We start from the raw sequence: 15,458 nt of genomic DNA, 5'->3' as shown, positions 1-15,458 counted from the left end.
GGACCATTGCCACCTTTTAGTTCACGCTTCGTGCTTCGGTATCAATTCATGACGCGCGGTGTTTCATAAAATGAAAATCAATAAGACGGTCGAGTCACCCACTGGTCGATTTGAATCAGCAATTGGCACAAGCGAATTCAGTTTTAAGTTTTAAAAATGGAGGAGGATGTCAATCCAAGCTCCGGGTAAGATTTATTTTTTATTTGTCTGGATTAAAGTTGTTGAACGTACCGAAAGAAGGATTGGAACGGTTGATTTGGATCGGCCCTAATTGAATCAACCACCTAATATGGGGGTTTTAATCCCTGGCTAGCCTTCCAGGTCTAGTAACACATAACAAAAAGAAATAAATAATTAAAAATAGTGGGAATTCAAACTCTAGGAGTAGAGGCGGGAGAAGTGTCCGGTCGACTCGTGGACCCAATAGGGTTTAGGTCTAGGCCTTGATAATGAACCTAATGGGTCAGGTCTGGGTCTATTTGACTTTGACCTGACTTAGGTTAGGCTTAGGTTTGGATCCAACTTTGATCGAATCAAGTTGGGTTAGGTCGGGTCGGCCCAACCCAACCCAATATATATTAGTATAAAATAATATTCAATATCATCATCATAGCCTTTTCATCATAGCCTTTTCCCCATTAATTGGGCTGGGCTAAATATGATTTTTAAAACACTACACTAACGTTTTAACACCCAGACGATTGACTCCATTGCCTACTGGGCTAATTTGGATCAATGATTATGATTTTGATAGGCCTGAATCTCCCAAGATAAAAAACTAATACATAAGAAAACCTATGAAGGGAGTCGAGTGATTCCAAAGTTTTACACATGCAAATCATCCGTCCCCCGAAAACCAACGAGATATTATTTTAGATTAATCTATTGGGCGTGGTTTGTATAAGGTTGCAACCTTAAACAATCTAATTAAGGCTCATCTCTAAATTCTATCATAAATATAATATTGATATAAAAAATTATTAGGCTTAAAAATCTATTTTCATCTCTAATTATAAAATTTTAAACTTAAAAAATGGTTAAAATCAAGTAAATCTATAAACACATGAAATCTAGGAAATGGTCAGGCCAGATAATGTGCTGCAAGATACACTATTTTGGAGGACTCGAAATCTTTATTTATATTTTTATATTCATACATCTCGATGTTGAGATGATCAATTAGAGTGTTTTCCAACATCCAAACAACTTTTTATAATGGATTTTTTAGGTGGATCTTTAATTCTACATTTTAAGGTTGCAGCCTTATTTAAATTTTTTACTAATTTATGATAGGGGCAAATATTAAAGGAAAAAGTCCATATAAAGGCATTAACCTTATACTATTTAAGTAAAGTGTATCTCAAAATTCTCTAGAAAATAGCGTCGAGGCATTGGAAGACCCTCCAATTGATCATCTCGACCCCGAGATGTATTGATATGAAGAAAAAAAGAATTTCAAGCTATAAAGCTAGCTCATCTTGTTACAAGTTATCTAGACTATCTATTTTCAAGAATTTCAAAATTTTACAAGTCTACTCAAACTATAGTTTAAAATATTTTGAAATTTGAGAAAATTGCTTAAAACCCTTAAATATGGACTTTCTAGGCACTTTACCCCTAGTCCAATTTTTCTAACATATTTTTCCCCAAAACCAACTTTTAATACCCAAATCAAAAAGTTCACTTTTTTTTTAACGAAAATACCCCTATATAACAAATTATTTCGTTGGAGAGGGCGGTAGGGTGTTTAAAAGAGGTGGTTTGACGATTATTTTGCTGGAATGGGTGGTCCGGCGTTTCATTGTGACGGTCCGGGGATTGGAGAAATGGGCAGTCCGACATTTTGAAATTGTGGTAAGGCATTTTGAAGGGGTAGTTCGACATTTTAAAGTGGCGGTATGACATTTTGAATGGGCAATCCAGCGTTTTGAAGTGAGCTGTCCGGCGTTATACAAGTGCGGTTCGACATTTTTTTTTATTAGGATTCGAAAATGATTTGGTATGTCCGGGATTGGTATTTTCGTCAAACAAAAATGAACTTTTTGTATTGGGGGTATTAGCTTAAAAAAGTTGGTTTTAAGGAAAAATATATTAAGAAAAGTTAGGCTGGGTAAAGTGAAAGAAAGACCTATGTGATCTTTCGCTGGGGAAATACAATTTTTTTTTTTTTAATAATAATCACCCTTTATAATTTTGGCAACAAGACCACTCACAGATGGTCTTATTACAAACAGTAGAAATTCCAAAAAAAAATAACATATCAATAAAATAAATCTCAAGATGTCATTCATACAACCTAATACCGTGTTTGTGAATATAAAATAAAAGAAAAGATGCCGGAGATTACCTCAACCGGGCTTTTTACACCACACACCGAGTCACCACATCCAATGACGTGGGATATGTAGTCTAGCTTCAATCTCGAATCGGGATAGCTGATTTTGGCCAAACTATGTAACCACCCTTAAAATCTCTATTAAACCTTAACCCCCAAAATTAACTTTGGCTTCCCTCTAATTTTTAATTTTCCAACACTTAGTTTCTTTGTAGGTCTAGAGAGGAGAGAGAGTACTACCTATAGTTTTGGAGAGGGAAAATTAGGGAGAGAAATATGGAGGAGAGAGAGTGGGGCTACCCCTCTAGGAGAGAGAGAAGAAGAGAGAGAGTGGCTTATGGGAGAGAGAGTGAAAGGTTGTGTAAAAATGGGGGGAGAGCCCCCTATTTATAGTGAATATTTAGGTTTAGGATTTTCCTATAGTTTGCTTCTTTTATGAGAAGGTGTTTGAACTATTATCCTCCTATCCATAAACCATTTTTCCCATCAATATATTTAAATAAAATAAATATCATGTATTCCATAAAATTGCATGATCCATGTCACATATTCCATAAGGATATGTCAAATATTATCAAGTAAATAAATACTATCAAATATAAATAAGATAAGGTCAATATTTAATATCTATTCAAATTGACCATATCATTTTAAAGCAAACTTGCTTTAAAACAAATAAAGCCATGGTTAATATTTTCCTTTCAAGATTTGACCACATGCTACAAATCAAACTTACCTCAACTTAAAGACTTGAACATAAAGCAAACAAAGAATCCAAAAGGTGGGGCGTGCTACCATTTTGTGACACATGTGGGTCCCCACCTACATGGCACATGGTGGGTCCATGTGCACTTTGCGCCCCTATGAAATTTTATAAAAAGTTTTAAAATAAAACGAATTAATAAATATTTGAATTTTACAACTTTGTAAAATCTATAACTGCATTTTTATAAGTCCAAAAATCATAAATAAAATATTGAGAGATACATAAAAATTCAAATAATAAAACTAAAATCATTTCAATAATAAAATGAACACAATTAAATTAATATGATGAGAAAATGATTCATATGGTTTTAGGAATTCAATATGTAAATATGGGGTACTCCACCTCCAACTGTGGACTACAGACCGCACTAGCTTTATCGAATCGACCTAGTGTTTTTCATGACCCACAGTCCAAGCAAGGGCTTATTAACGGGTCACCAAAGTCAGGTTGATGAATCAACGGGTCACAATCCCAGTATGTAGATTATAGGTCCTCCTTTAGAGACTAGTCAAGGTCACTACGACCTGATGCGACCACAACTTTATGGCCTATAGGGGTATCTCTCGCACATGCATACACTTCACCCAAATGTAGATATATGGTTTTTTCGAACGATCTATCAATATACATGCCGTGTGATGGAACATGGATGAAGTTTTGGCCCCTGTCTCAGTAGGCCTCTCATTACATACAAGGGTCACACAGTCCTTTGGCTCATTCATCTAGGTATAAACTCCGACCTCGTCAAAGATTAACCCAAAACCTTACTCGGTTAATTCTTTATGCTTAGGTATTTTCGGTTTTCCAATCGACTGACATAGATCGATAAGTACAGTCCGATATAAGTAAATATCATTCGTTTAGTATGATCTTTGAGGGACCACACTCCACTAAATTTATGTTTCACTATAATAAAAATATTCATAAAGACTTTAAAAGCCACATAAACCCAACATAAATGTCCATACATTTGAGGGTTTTAAGCAATTTTCCCTTTTAATTCATAACTAACGATGATAATAGATTCATAAGGCTTGATAGACATGTACATCACGAAGCCCGCCTCACTTGGGATGGGGAGGGCACTCTATATAAACCTCACCCAATGTTAAATGCGCGAAATTTCGAAATTTGTATGGTGGATTACCCGCTATGTGATTGAAGTGGCGCCACTTATCTATTAATCATATTCCTCTTTTTTTTGGCATTCCACCAATATTTTGGGTGGACATAGCAATTCCATCAAAATTAATGGCATTATTCGCCTCTGGTTTGGGTGTAAATAGCAATTTTGCCAAAAAAATGCCAATTCACCATTTTTCTTGTGCGTCTCTTATTCTACAAATTTTAAGGGATTTGGAGACCCAAAATTTCATCTGAAACTGCCTTTCTTTGAAATGGATTGCGTCCTTTCTTCATCTCCAGTTCTTGTTTCAACACAAGGCCTGAGAAATTCTCATCTGCAATGGAGGAAGAGCTTAACTTGCTCCAGTTTTCTTACACTCAGAAGAAATGGTTCAGCTTTTCTGTCTAATAACGGTAGGAATTCAACCTACGTTAAGGCCTTAGCGGCTGAGTTCGATCCTGTTCGTTCAGAGATCACGTGGCAGATACTTACTGGCACTTTAGGTTAGATTTTTGGTTTTATTATTTCATTTTTCCTGTTGTAGTTTTTTATGCTTTCAGTTTGTTAAGGGATTTTCTGAAGCTGTTGGATTGATTTTATAATGCATTGATTCATTAGAGTTGTTCAATTTGTGGCTATAATTTGACTTGAAGAAACATCTTCAAATCGATGAAGCATTGTTTATTGAATTGGAATCATATATACAGAGTGATTTCTTTCTATGTTGCGTTTAATTTTGCTAAATTTGATAAATGTTATTAGCCAAGCTTGCTCTCATTTATTAATTTCGTTAGTCAGGGTTGAGAAATAGTTTTATGGCTGTGGAAATGATTTTAGCAAATTCTCTTGCTTTTTTAATAGTTGTTTTTATGGTGGCTTTATTCAAATAGTTCCCAATTGAGGGATATTTTCATATTAAAACAATCAAATTTCCTTCAAGCTGAATAATATCCTAATTATCTTTTCTTGACAGCATATTTTCACTTGGTCTTCTTAGTTGTGGCTGGGGTTTTGTTTTATTTTAGTATTATGATATTCCTTTATTGTTGCTGTTAACTAAATTAACTCGATCGTGCATTATTTTGGTAAATATTTCAGCTGGCGTCATCCCTTTTGTTGTTGCCGGTATTGAGTTTAGTAAGCGCATTGTAAGTTGCTCATCTCATGGTTCTTGTGGAAATATCATTATTTGGTATCGTTTTGAAAAACTTTTCTTGCTTCATTGTTTCTTTTTTACAACTTTAAATGTATATCGTTGAAGGTTTTAATTTTTTCCGGATATTGTACTCTTTTGACCAAGTATTGTGTACAAATAGTGTTGCAGTTCCATATTTTCTTTTCTCCGCACAAAGGGACGATGCTTCTTTCATATGTTATATGTTTTCAAATGTTTAGCATTCGATATTGTTCGAGTGTCCTAACATTTGTTCTTGTTTCTAGTTGCTAGTGATTCACTTTTAATATTCTAAGAGTTTTCTCCTTGTTTTCCTTTTTACTTAAGATGATAACTTAGGAGGCTAGCTACTACCATTGTCACCCCAACACTCCACTTGAGGGCTGGTGTCACGTCGATATGTCAATATACTTGGTGAACCAAGATGATCACTAAGAGGCTAGTTTTTATCAACGTTGCCCCGACACTTCGCTTGAGGGCTGGTGCCACGTGTTGACACGTCAAGACACTTGGTCACTCTGACACTCCACTTGAGGGCTAGTGCCATGTATTGACACTTCTAGACACTTGGTTTGCAAAAATAATGTAATAAAAAGCTCCTTGTAGAGCTCAAACTCAGCACCTCTCTACCACTGCACCCCAAGCTTGCCGATGCGAGAGGAATAGAACTAATGTTTTTGTATGGTAAAGTGTCCACATTCTGTGGACCCTTGAAGGGTGCACAAGTACCCTTCAACAATTTATATCGAACCATGCAGCATCTAACGGTTAAAAATAAATTTTATTTTTTAAATTTTTATCTTAAATTTTAAAATTATTTTTTGCTGAAATTTGGGATGTGTATTTTTTTACATGGCACACCAAATTAACATAAAGTAATATTTTAAATGAAATATATTGATCAAAATACCCCTAAACTTTTGGAGGTATTTTGGTCAATTATTTTATTGAAAATAATTTTTTATTATTTTTATTTCCCGTGACTTATAAAAAAGAATTCACACCTTAAATTTCAGGTTAAAATGATTTTTAAGTAAAAAATAAAAATAAAAAATTATATTTTGACTGTTAGATGTGGTGTGGTTCAATCAAAATCGTGGGAAAGGTGTCTGTGCAACTTCCCACCATCTACATCATGTGGATGGGAGAATCTCTCTTATGTTATATACCATATACGCATAATTGTATTTACATGATACATGTACATATGTGTCTTGCAGTATGATATTTTTTGTCAAAGTTCTAGACACCCTAGATATGTGTTGGGCACCAACAACCATACTGTTATCCATGTATCATTGGTTACTATAGAATTTGTTAGACTTGTTTCCATTTGGAATGAGTTGGCCAAAAGAGTTTCGATTAGAAGGAACATTGAGGCAAGTGGGGTTCTTCATTAGGGCCAAAACATGGCCCATTTTTCTAGGATTGGTTGAAACATTCTCATTCAGGCCGAATCAGGTGATGGACCATAATAGGCTGTATCCATGTTGATATATGAAATTTATATGTTTTGCTGAGCTCGATCTTCTCGAACCTTCAATTTTTTCCATGGAACTAGAAATCGCCCCTCGAATCATTTCTTTCACCAAACCGACATGCTGGCTTATGCTAATCATACAAAATTACCATAGATTAATGTGATGCTACTTCGAAAGAAAATTGTTACAAGATGACCAAATGTGCAAGCCTCTATGTTCATGATGTGTATTACCTGCATTTAAGGTAACTGATGTTCTTTTGTGCAGTATTTTTGTATCTAGATTGCCCCTGGTCTTTTTTAAGTTTACGTAAAAATGCTTCTCTCTTCTTTCCTACAAAATAATAATAGTCATCAACAGAAGCAGAGTTAGAGAGAAAGGGAGAGAAGAGAGAAGCTATATGTAAAATTATAGGAATTAAGTGGATGTTGATTGCCTGCATCGTACAATGTTACAAAGGTGATTGAGCAGCTTTAGGTGGGCATTTTAAGATATGCAATCACGCTTGAAGAGTTAGTGAATGCTTTTGGACTTGTTTACTGTTATAGGTGTGTCCATGTTCAACAAAGTCAAAGGCATAGCAAATTGCCTAACATGTTATTTCACAGCAATGCTTGGGGTCATTTGGATTATTTTTCCCCTTGTTGTGGGCATTAGGCCTGGGGCATTGTGAATATTTTTTCCATTTTAGCGAGCATTACACAGTGATGTACGGGGCTATTTGATATTTTTATTAGCACCTAATTTTTTTTTCCTTTTGCTTTGTGAAATCACCACTTATAAGTATTCAGTTATGTTTAGCTTAACTGTATATTGAAAGGTAACTAGCTTCTCGCAATTTTGTGCCTGCTATTCAACCCTTTCTTGGATTTGTTATGGATGATTGCATGTTCATATAATGATCTTGAATAGGATTCCTGGCTTGAAATTGAAGCTTCTACAAATTACATTAATTTTAACACAATTTTTGTTTTCGGTGGGGCTTGCGATCTCTTCTTGTCTGGATTTGAAATTAAAGAGCAAATTATTATGGAAGTGGTTGCCTCCAATTTGTTAGAAATGTGGTCATTTCTGGCACACAAAATTATTATACATAAAAATTGACATTTCTAGCTCAAAAAATGTGGATATTTCTGAAATATAATCTTAATCACTTCAAAAACTCTTGATGTTATAGAAGTGACCACCTACAATTTTATAGGAAATCTGATAATTGCTTAATGAAAGGATATCAAGTTTCACTTAGACTATTGATACGTATCGTATTCAGTAATTAATGCATCACATTATGTTGTACAGGTTATAGGTGTCCTAGATAAGATGCTTCTCACATTTGATATTGCCCCTTTAACTTGCAATCAAAGATATACCATATTTCATATTGTTTATATATATTATCTTATCATACGAGAATTACCACCAGAAGCAAAAATGCTCCCAGTATATTGAGGCGTCATCACTTGAGGAATCTGTGTAATCTTGCCATTGAATGGGGCAAATGGAGAGAAAGAAATAGTGGTGCTTTTTGGAGTAGAAGCATGTGTTTCTAAACTCTCTAGGAAAGAATCGGGGATACAGCCATCACTTGGCTTTGACTCTGCTTGAATTTAGGGTTTACATGGCCATGGACTTTGTAAGAGGTTAGCGGCTCCAAGTTCTCAAATCCCAAACCAGCTCTGGGGTAGTCCTCCCCTAGTTGTAGAAAGTTAAAGCTGAATTTTGGTGGTTCCACTAGGGAAACTCCGGATGGGTGAGCTGACAAATGCCAAGCTTGGGCACGTTCAAGCTCTGCTTTTGCGGGTGGAGGTCCAGCTTTAACTTGGCCTGAGCTTGACTCAAGCTTGAACTTCCCAGCTTGGTCTTTACTTCATTAAGGGAAGGTAAGTTTGAGCTTGGCTTGGTTTGCTGACTTAAACAAGCCCATAAACAAGTCAAGTCAAGCCATAAACAAGTGGGGCACGAGCCCAGCATACATGGCATTGTATGATAAAATATCCATGTTATATAATATAGTGTCTTCAATTGAGTTTCTTTTTTATTTTGAGGTCAATATAATATAATAAGATTTATTATATAATGTTTTTCATTAAACTAGCCCAAACTGAGGTCATCTTAACTTGAGCTTGGCTTGTTTAATAAACAAGCTAGCATGCTCGGTGTGGCTTGGGTTGTCAAACACAAAAATATCAGCTCAAGCTTGGTTTACCATGAGGAGTCAAACCAGCTAGCTGGCCTGGCTTGTTAACACCCATATGGTTTTGGCAGGTGTGCGGGGTATCTTTCGAGATGCCTTTGCAGGGACAATTGGGTTATCGAGTCAGAGAAGAGAGCTCTGTTGGCAGCACTTCTGTGGTCGAATTTCAGGCTCAGAAGGAGGGACTGGCCTCCTGGAGCCTACCATCTCTATTTATGGAGATTTTTTTTGACATTTCTATGGGAAGAGAGATCTCTTTTTACATGTTTCTTAGGGGGCCTATTCATGAGGTGGATATTTTTGCCAATAAAGGGTAGGAGTTGAGGCTTTGTCACAATGTAGTTTGAATGTGACACTATATTTGGGTTTCAGACATCATCTTGGCAACCTCACTACAATTTCTTACAATCTTATTCTTCTTCTTCCTCCTCTTCTACTTCTGCTACTCATGTCTGGTTTAGTGGCTGTCAACTATCTCTCCATTCTATTTGAATCAAAGTATTTCCTCTTCTTTAGGGGCTAGTTTTGTGGTCGTCAATTGTATTTGTTGGGGTTTGTTGCCTTTAAAGTCCTAGAGAGCTTGTAAATAAATATATTTATAGTGATTTGTGCAATTTAGTTGCGAGTGTACTGTGGTGACTAACCTAGTGTAGGGCGGTCTATGGCCTAAGTCGTATCCAAAACTCTTATCCAGAGGCATGTGGCACTACCATTGATGGTTTATTGTGGGTCATCCCTTGTTGAGGTCGCAAGATACTCAGGAGTTTTGTTTGTAAGCCAAGAGAGCAGTGTGGACTCTTGTGTGTGGAGGAAGGGCCTGTGAGAGTGAGGGCCAAGATTTTTAACAAAACTTCTGCACGACATGTATAAAGATGGCTTCATTCTGGGAAGCAACCCTATATAGAGGGATACATAGACATGTGCATAGAGAGAGCGTTCCCTTGCACTATAGTGATGTGCGCGATTGACTTGCTCTTAGGGGTAGAACCTATAATCTACATACTGGAACCATAGATCTGCTGTTTATTGGCTAACTTTGACGGGCCAATCATACTTGACTGTGGGTCATGGGTCTCATTGGGTTGGTATGAGAAGACAATTGGGTCATGGGTCTCATTGGGTTGTGAATCATGGATCCTAACACAGGTCGAGTGCCTTCATATTCACTTGTTAGGAACCTATTATCTTCTAAGTTATACTTCTATGTGTTTTAAATTTCTGTGGAACTCTAGCTATATTACTTTCAACTAAAATTGTGTTACTATGAATTTTGGATATTTTCAAAATTTTAAAATGTTCTTATTTGTTTAAAGAAGCCCTGTAAAGGGTATTCTGGAATTTTAAAATTATTAAGGGCTTTTTGAAAATATTTTAAAATTATTGGGACCCACGTTGGGGGGGTGGGCTAGCCCCACATGAAGCCCACATGGTGTGGGATGTGGGGCCTACATGGGCCACGCCGCCTACATGCGCGGTCTATGGCCTAAGTTGTGTGTGGAGGAAGGGCCTGTGAGAGTGAGGGGCCAAAATTTTTAACAAAACTTCCGCACGACATGTATAAAGATGGCTGCATTTTGGGAAGCAACCCTATATAGAGGGATACATAGACATGTGCATAGAGTGAGCGTTCCCTTGCACTATAGTGATATGTGCATTTGACTTGCTCTTAGGGGGAGAACGTATAATCTACATACTGGGACCATAGTTCCGTTGTTTATTGGCTAACTTTGACGGGCCAATCATGAGCCCCTGTACTTGACTGTGGGTCATGGGTCTTATTGGGTTGGTATGAGAAGACAATTGTGAATCATGGATCCTGACACAAGTCGAGTGCCTTCATATTGACTTGTTAGGAACCTATTGGCTTCTAAGTTATATTTTTATGTGTTTTAAATTTCTGTGGAACTCTAGATATATTATTTTCAACTAAAATTGTGTTACGATGAATTTTGGATATTTTCAAAATTTTAAAATGTTTTTATTTGCTTAAAGAAGCCCTATAAAGGGTATTTCTGGAATTTTAAAATTATTAAGGGCTTTTTAAATTGTTGGGACCCACATTGGGCGGGGTGGGGGTGGCCTAGCCCCACATGAAGCCCACATGGTGTGGGATGTGGGGCCCACGTGGGCCATGCCGCCTGCATAGTGGGACGCCCAAGGTTTCCCATTTCTATGGAGACCTTAGGGTGCCTAATTTTCAAAAGACAAAATGCATTAGTTTAAAATATTTTTTAAAATATTTCGTGAGAGATTTAAGTGGATCTAGATTTTGATCATTATTTTATTTCCTGATTATCCCTATGTGAGAGAATAGAAAATCTGGAATATTTTGGATTCCTCTAGAATGTTCTAGAAGATAGATTATACTGAGACAAAATGTAGAAGTGGATATAGGTCAAATCTCAAGGGATAAGGTTCCTAAATATTCACTCTAGATCATGATGGCTAATCTTGGAGATAAATGGTTCATATTAATCTTGTCTCTCACCTCACAAATTACCTAATAATCTTAAATAATGCTGAACTCCTAATCTGACTGGGACTCCCTAAGGCTTACAGGCCTAATCTAACCTCTCTCATCTCTCTCTCTTCTTTCTAGTAGTGGGTATGCCAGCCCCATAAATGATGGAGTGGCATGCACCTCAAATGAGAGTCAAGGATGGGAGCACACAGAGCCCTCTTTTTTAATAAATTAGGGAGGTGCCACTTATGGAATGCCCCTAGGTTCTTAGCGAAACCGTAATTGTCACTTATGGAATGCCCTTAGGGTCTTAGCGAAACTGCAATTGTTTTTCAGGGATCAAGTGCGTCATTAGACAGGTGATTAGATGTGGGGTGTGATAAGCTCCAAGGGGGTAACCGTAGTCTAAAGTCAGTAAATCTTCCTATATTTATTTAAGTTTTATTTACTGTTGTTCATGTTTATTTATTTCCTAAATTGTTATGTTTGTATTCAGTTTGAATATAGTTTATTTTGGTAGTAAGTTATTAAGATCCTAGATTGTAGTAGGTCTATTTTATTGTATTTGTGGCACTTGTAAGTAGACATTTCAGCAATTAACAGAAGAAAAGAAATAAATTTTTGAATTTACAGCCTGGAATTCTACATTGCCACTTCTTTAAGTACTTTCCTTCTATTTTAATAAAATTTCAGTTATCCATCAAAGAAAAATATTGTTGTATCATTACTTATTGGGAAAAGTTTATATAAGGTTGCAACCTTAAAATGTAGAATCACAGATGCACCTCAAAAATTCATCGAAAATGTTGTTTTAATGTTGAAAAAGCCCTCTAATCAATCATCTCAACATCGAGATCTATGAATATGAAAAAAAAAAAGATTTTGAATCTCAGAAATAATGCATTTTGCAACACATTATCTAGACTGTCCATTTTCAAGATTTTCATATATTTATAGATCTACCTGATTTTAACCATTTTTGGAATTTAAAATTTTCTAATTAGGGTATGAAAATAGATTTTTAAGATAATACTAAGAATTTTTTACAACAAAATTACATGTTATGATAAAATTTTAAAGTGCACTTTAATTGGATTGTTTGAGGTTGCAACCTTTTAGAAACCGCACCCTTACTTATTTAGATACTCATTGTACCTTCAGATATGCTGACTAGCATGTTTAATAATACATTATATTCCATAATTCAGGCCATGGTTTTGATTTTATGCTTGATATAGAGATTCCTCTCAAGATCTACTTTCACTTTTCTCCCAGCTTTACTTTCATATTTTATCCTTTGAACTCCATCTGACTCTACAAAATGTCTGAAGTTCCATCAGATGTACTTTACCTATACCATCCTTTTTGGGGTGAGGTTTGTATAAACTGTCAGCCTTATACTATTGAACTATGACACACCTCAAAACTATTCCGAAAGATGTAGTTTTGGTGCTGAAAAACCTTTCAATGGCATGAAAATCTATTGCCATCCCTAATTATGACATTTGTGACGATTACATAAATCTATAAACACTTAAAAATCTTGAAAATGGATTGTTCAAATAATGTGTTAATTATGAGCTTTTTTTAGTGTTAATTATGAGCTTTTTTTAAGACTTGAAATCCTTTTCACATCCATGAATCTCGAGATTGTGATGAGTGATTGAAAGGTTTCCTAGCATCAAAACAATCTTCTCCATTGGATTTTTAAGTGCACCTTACTTTTACAGTATAAGGTTGGCACCTTATATGAACTGTTTCCCTCTTTTAATGTTTGGGCCTGGAGTTCAAAGCAACACAGTGCCTAATTTCCTCAAGAACTTCTAAACATGCTTAGCTGACCTCCTACCAATTGGTATGTTTTGTGGTCTTTCCTAGGCACTCCAAACACTCAACATTTAGCAAACTCCTTCCTTCCTCTTAGTCTTGCGCCATGCAGGTAATTGTCAGTTGGTTGAGCTCTAGATCAATCACGCCATTCTATGTTGTGGTAAACTTATTACGGAAAGACAAAATTGCATATTTCAACATATCCATATCTGAACCAAATAAGCTCATAACAGTTTAGCATTCTTTTCTTTATTAAATTTTTTGATTATCTTCTGTTGAACTGGCCTTCCAAACTTGGTGGCAGGTAGAACCTTTTTTTTATTTTTTATTTCATTTTGTATAACAAACTTCCTATTAGGGTCGACAAATGTTTTCTATTCTACATGTTCCGCCTTTCTCACCTAATTTTATCACAATTTTTGCGTTGATTTCTTGTCAAATGGTGGATAAGAATTAGCGGCATTTCTTGAACATTTTATATGTTGCATGAAGGTTTGACTATTGTAACGTGCCTTGTTTAATTTCTATTTCTTGAGTTTGCCTGATCAGATGATAGGTCCTTTAACATGGATTTTTTTCTTCTTTAAATATTTTTTTATCTTGTGAACTCCAGATTGCCCAAAAGAGGTGCGATGTCTGTGGAGGCTCAGGACTTGTTTTAAGAGATAAAGATTACTCTCGCTGCCCTGGTTGTGGTAAGTCGGTTTTACAAACTAAGATCATAAATGTCCTCTCATAAGCCTACATTTTGGAACAATTTTCTTTACAAGGTCTCTTTTTATACCCATTTATCGAACGGTTTGGTTTATTGTATGGGGCCATCACTATCATATCATTCGTTTAAATGGTGATGGTTGGGGAATGTGTCACACCAAGTGTTATTTATTCGAAGTGTACGGATTACTCTACCATTATCACCATCCAACCCATTGACGGGACTGTCATAACCCTATGACCATACCATTCCCCTAGACATACTTTTTAGAGCATAGGGACCCTTACTATTTTATAAATTTTTTCTGATTTACCCCTTTCCTGGCCTTTTTTCAGTGTCCTTTTTCCAGTTGGGTTCTAGACTTTCTCTGCTATTCCTATGGTTGATTGTTGCTTGCAGGTGGATTTTTTCCTTGGCAATCATGGAAAAGGTTTTTTTCGGGTTAAATTATGCTATTTATAGTTAATTTTGAGGTGATTCACTGTCCATAAAATTCAAAGGTCATGATTACTGAGTTGTTCTTTGAAATATACATATTCGATGGACAATGTCTTTGTAGGAGTATGAGAAATATTCGTCTGCTCATACCTTGTTGTATGTTTACTTATATCTCATTGTATGAATACTTATAAATATATTTTGTAAATAAAGTTGTGTCATTGCATTATGTTCACCCTTCTGTATTAAATGAAGGGCCTTTTCCTGCATATTGTATGCATACAGACTCAGTGTTATCTAAACTGGATCTGACAGTGTACTAGAAAGGTTATTGTGCTTCAGTCTTCCGTGGTCCACCAATCCGAAGAAGCAATCCCTGTTGTCTATATGATTCTGTTATAAATTAATATTTTCTTTCATCTTTGCCAGTATTGTATACAATGCTGTTTACACTGATGAGTGTATTACTGAAGATGATGACTTTTATAATTCAATTCGCTGAATCTACTCAATTTTCTTTTCTGCATTTTACTATGAAGTTGAGGGTCACAAAAATCACTGCCTTTAGTAATGTTCTATAATGACCAACTTGTAACAAGTGTATGATGTGTTTATTGCTCTTAAGATATTGGCACATGTGACTGTTCCTGCTAGGTCCATTGGAAGTGCATGACGCAAGTTTCCCCTAGAAATGACCCATTGTCATTTTTATGCCCAATAGTTTTATTTAGTTATTTTAGGAAAACGAAAATAATGTCAGATTTTGTGTCGACTTTCCTAGAAATGATTTGTTTTTCAAGCTGTTTACATAAAAATTTACTTGAACACGTCTTGCTTGGATTTGAGGACTGTTTCTTCCAAAATTTGACGAGTGTTCCTTTGACATGCATAGGGAGCACAGTTGTCATTTGTACACGATTGAAGATGCATAAAAT

General features: G+C 35.8%; 1 protein-coding gene across 2 annotated transcripts; it reads left to right on the top strand.

Annotated features, from left to right (window-relative positions):
• The first annotated feature begins 4,454 nt into the window (after positions 1-4,454).
• On the top strand, positions 4,455-14,758 carry LOC18427651 (uncharacterized). 2 transcript variants are annotated; one of them, XM_006836700.4, is made up of 4 exons: positions 4,455-4,733; positions 5,329-5,378; positions 13,984-14,065; positions 14,485-14,758. In XM_006836700.4, exons 1-4 carry the CDS (start codon positions 4,502-4,504, stop codon positions 14,529-14,531), a joined length of 411 nt encoding a protein of 136 aa, XP_006836763.1. In that variant the 5' UTR covers positions 4,455-4,501; the 3' UTR covers positions 14,532-14,758. The 2 variants fall into 2 exon arrangements, with proteins under 2 accessions (XP_006836763.1, XP_020518874.1); XM_020663215.2 differs by having other exon boundaries at positions 14,421-14,758.
• Positions 14,759-15,458: the final 700 nt, after the last annotated feature.

Source organism: Amborella trichopoda, chromosome 10 (assembly GCF_054954075.1).
Source record: "Amborella trichopoda isolate Santa Cruz 75 chromosome 10, AtrichopodaSantaCruz75HAP2 v2.0, whole genome shotgun sequence".
Classification (NCBI taxonomy): domain Eukaryota; kingdom Viridiplantae; phylum Streptophyta; class Magnoliopsida; order Amborellales; family Amborellaceae; genus Amborella; species Amborella trichopoda.
The sequence above is the reverse complement of the archived record's forward strand: the minus strand, read 5'-3'. Positions and strand labels throughout refer to the sequence as shown.